We start from the raw sequence: 2,500 nt of genomic DNA, 5'->3' as shown, positions 1-2,500 counted from the left end.
GTAGGCGGTTTGGCACCAAGTGTGGTGGATGTTCACAGGGCATCTCCCCAAACGACTTGGTCCGGAAAGCTTGGAGCAAAGTTTTTCATCTGAACTGCTTTACATGCATAATGTGTAATAAGCAACTCTCTACCGGCGATGAGCTCTACGTCATTAATGAAAACCATTTTTTTTGCAAAGACGATTACACGAGCAACAGCAGTGTAAAGGACACGAACCATTTTTTAGGTAAGAGGCTCAGTGTGCATGCACATTTTGGTCAAAAGCGTGTTCTCATTTATGTTAAAGAGAAAAAGTAAATAAGTTATGATAAATAGGGAGGATCTTGTCGCCATAGTTCATATTAGATAACGCACGCACATACACTTCACCAAACACATGCAAGCGCCATGCCCCTCGGACGAACACACACACACACACACACACACACACACACACAAACACACAAAAACTACATTTTTGATTCGTTTTAACCTGCACAATTTATTGCAATATGCTTAATTGAGATTGTTTTACCAGTTGACATGTAAATAATAAAGTGTTTTATATTGATGGTAATATTTCAGTAACGACTTGCAGCGATCCGAGTTTTTCCCCGGATTCACAAGACCCTCTACATGATGTCGTCATTCTTAAGGAAACGCATCTTGCTGCCCTGTCGGATAAGGAAACGGTAAACAACGAGAATGACGATCAGAATCCTGGTGGCAAGCGGCGAGGCCCGCGGACAACTATTAAGGCCAAACAGTTAGATACGCTGAAGACAGCTTTTGCTGCGACCCCTAAACCCACTAGACACATCAGGGAGCAACTGGCGCAACAGACCGGCCTCAACATGAGAGTTATCCAGGTAAAAGAAAATGTACGTGTTTATTTTTCCGAATATAAATGCACCACTTTAACTAACGCAAACTTTCATTTTTCTATTACAAGATGGTGAAATACACAATGCAATTTTGTTTTTAATATTTGGAATTTTTCTAAAAAATGTAGTCCACTATTAGTTTTTTTAATGCCCCAAATTAGCGAAAATCAAATGGGGGTTTAAAAAAAACATTTGGATTGTACTACATGTAAGCATGTGTACAGCGCTTGAGATCAAATAGTAATTTATACACACAACCAAATTCTATTCATCTTGTGTGGTGAATTTGCAGTCGACGAGACGTCCTCGTTTTTAATCTTCAGCAGAGGAGAAACCAATGAAATGGCTATACTTTAGCCAATCCGGCAAGCGTTTACTTTGGTTGATAATCGTGACCAGTCAAAAGTCGTGTTTCTGGAATATAAATTGAAAGTTCTGAATATGACATGAAGGTGGTGTTACATTAGCAGAATTTGACCCCCCAAAAATGTAGATTGGAATATTATTGGAATGGTTTCAGTCAGGTTTGAATCTTACTGGCATTGAAGAATGTTTTTATTTATGTTCCAAAGTAATTATTATTAAGTGCGACCCAGTGGTCCAGTGTTTTCGACTTATTACGTGAGTAATAATCAATTGTGCCACGATAAATTTCAAGAAATATTATTCAAAGAGAAAAATCTTAATATTACAAGCTAAAAATGGAACTATTATGATATTAAAATTGAAACATTACGAGATTAAAATCGAAACTTTACGAGATTAAAATCTAAATATGACAAAAATCAAATCATAGATTGTACTATTACAAAATTCAAATATCAATATTATGAGATTAAAATAATTGTGTTTCTAATTTTTTTATGTATCATGAACCAGGCGTTCTTTAGTTTCACAGGCATCACCCTTTGCCGACACTAAATCTGTGTAAGCACAATTTGATTTGAGAACATTTGATTCCTGGTGATAAAACCTTGCTGTGAAGTATATTTCAATGGAATTTAAACCCAAGGTAAATTTGCGCACCTCATGAAGTGAAATGGACATTTTTCTTCACACTATATTATATAAGTTGTATTTGATTATTTTTTACTGCCCACAGTGAAATGTCATTATTTGATTAGAATAGTAGCTGATTTAAACAACATCAGTTGAAAATAGTAAGCAAAATCATAACCTCAACTTGAATCCAGTAACGCAGTAATTGGACCAAAATCGTTAATAACAGTTTAGAGTACCCTATCGGCATTAGCTTTTTGAGCACCATCTGTCAGAATATTGCAGTTTAGTTGACTGCCCATTCCTCTGGAATGTAATAGTTGCATTACATGAACATTCATCTGTCAATAACAAAATTGACTTAGTTGTGATCTGTAAAATCAAGTTTTCAACATGAAATCAAGCATGCAAATGAGCAGAATTTTTTTTTTTTTCATTGATGTATCTTGGAATTAAGTTCATATATAGAGACGCCCCCCTACTTACCAACGAGTTACGTTCCGAGCGATTGTTCACAAGTTGAATTTGTTCGTAAGTTGATTCAGTGCTATATTTTGTGATATAATTTAGGTTTAAGGCCTATATAAGTATGTTGAAGGTTTATATAAGTGCATTTGTATATTTAAGGCTTGTATA

The 2,500-nt window shown here is 35.5% G+C and overlaps 1 protein-coding gene across 1 annotated transcript in view; it reads left to right on the top strand.

Annotated features, from left to right (window-relative positions):
• Window positions 1-2,500, top strand: part of LOC144200492 (LIM/homeobox protein Lhx1-like) — a 15,308-nt gene that overhangs the window by 1,126 nt on the left and 11,682 nt on the right. Inside the window, exons 2-3 of the mRNA XM_077722697.1 lie at window positions 5-228; window positions 567-850. Of these exons, the coding sequence (XP_077578823.1) occupies window positions 5-228; window positions 567-850 (508 nt within the window). The remainder of the gene's footprint in view (window positions 1-4; window positions 229-566; window positions 851-2,500) is intronic.

This window comes from Stigmatopora nigra, chromosome 8 (genome assembly GCF_051989575.1).
Source record: "Stigmatopora nigra isolate UIUO_SnigA chromosome 8, RoL_Snig_1.1, whole genome shotgun sequence".
Taxonomy (NCBI): Eukaryota; Metazoa; Chordata; class Actinopteri; order Syngnathiformes; family Syngnathidae; genus Stigmatopora; species Stigmatopora nigra.
Note: the sequence above shows the minus strand (reverse complement) of the source record. Positions and strands in the feature narration are given on the sequence as shown.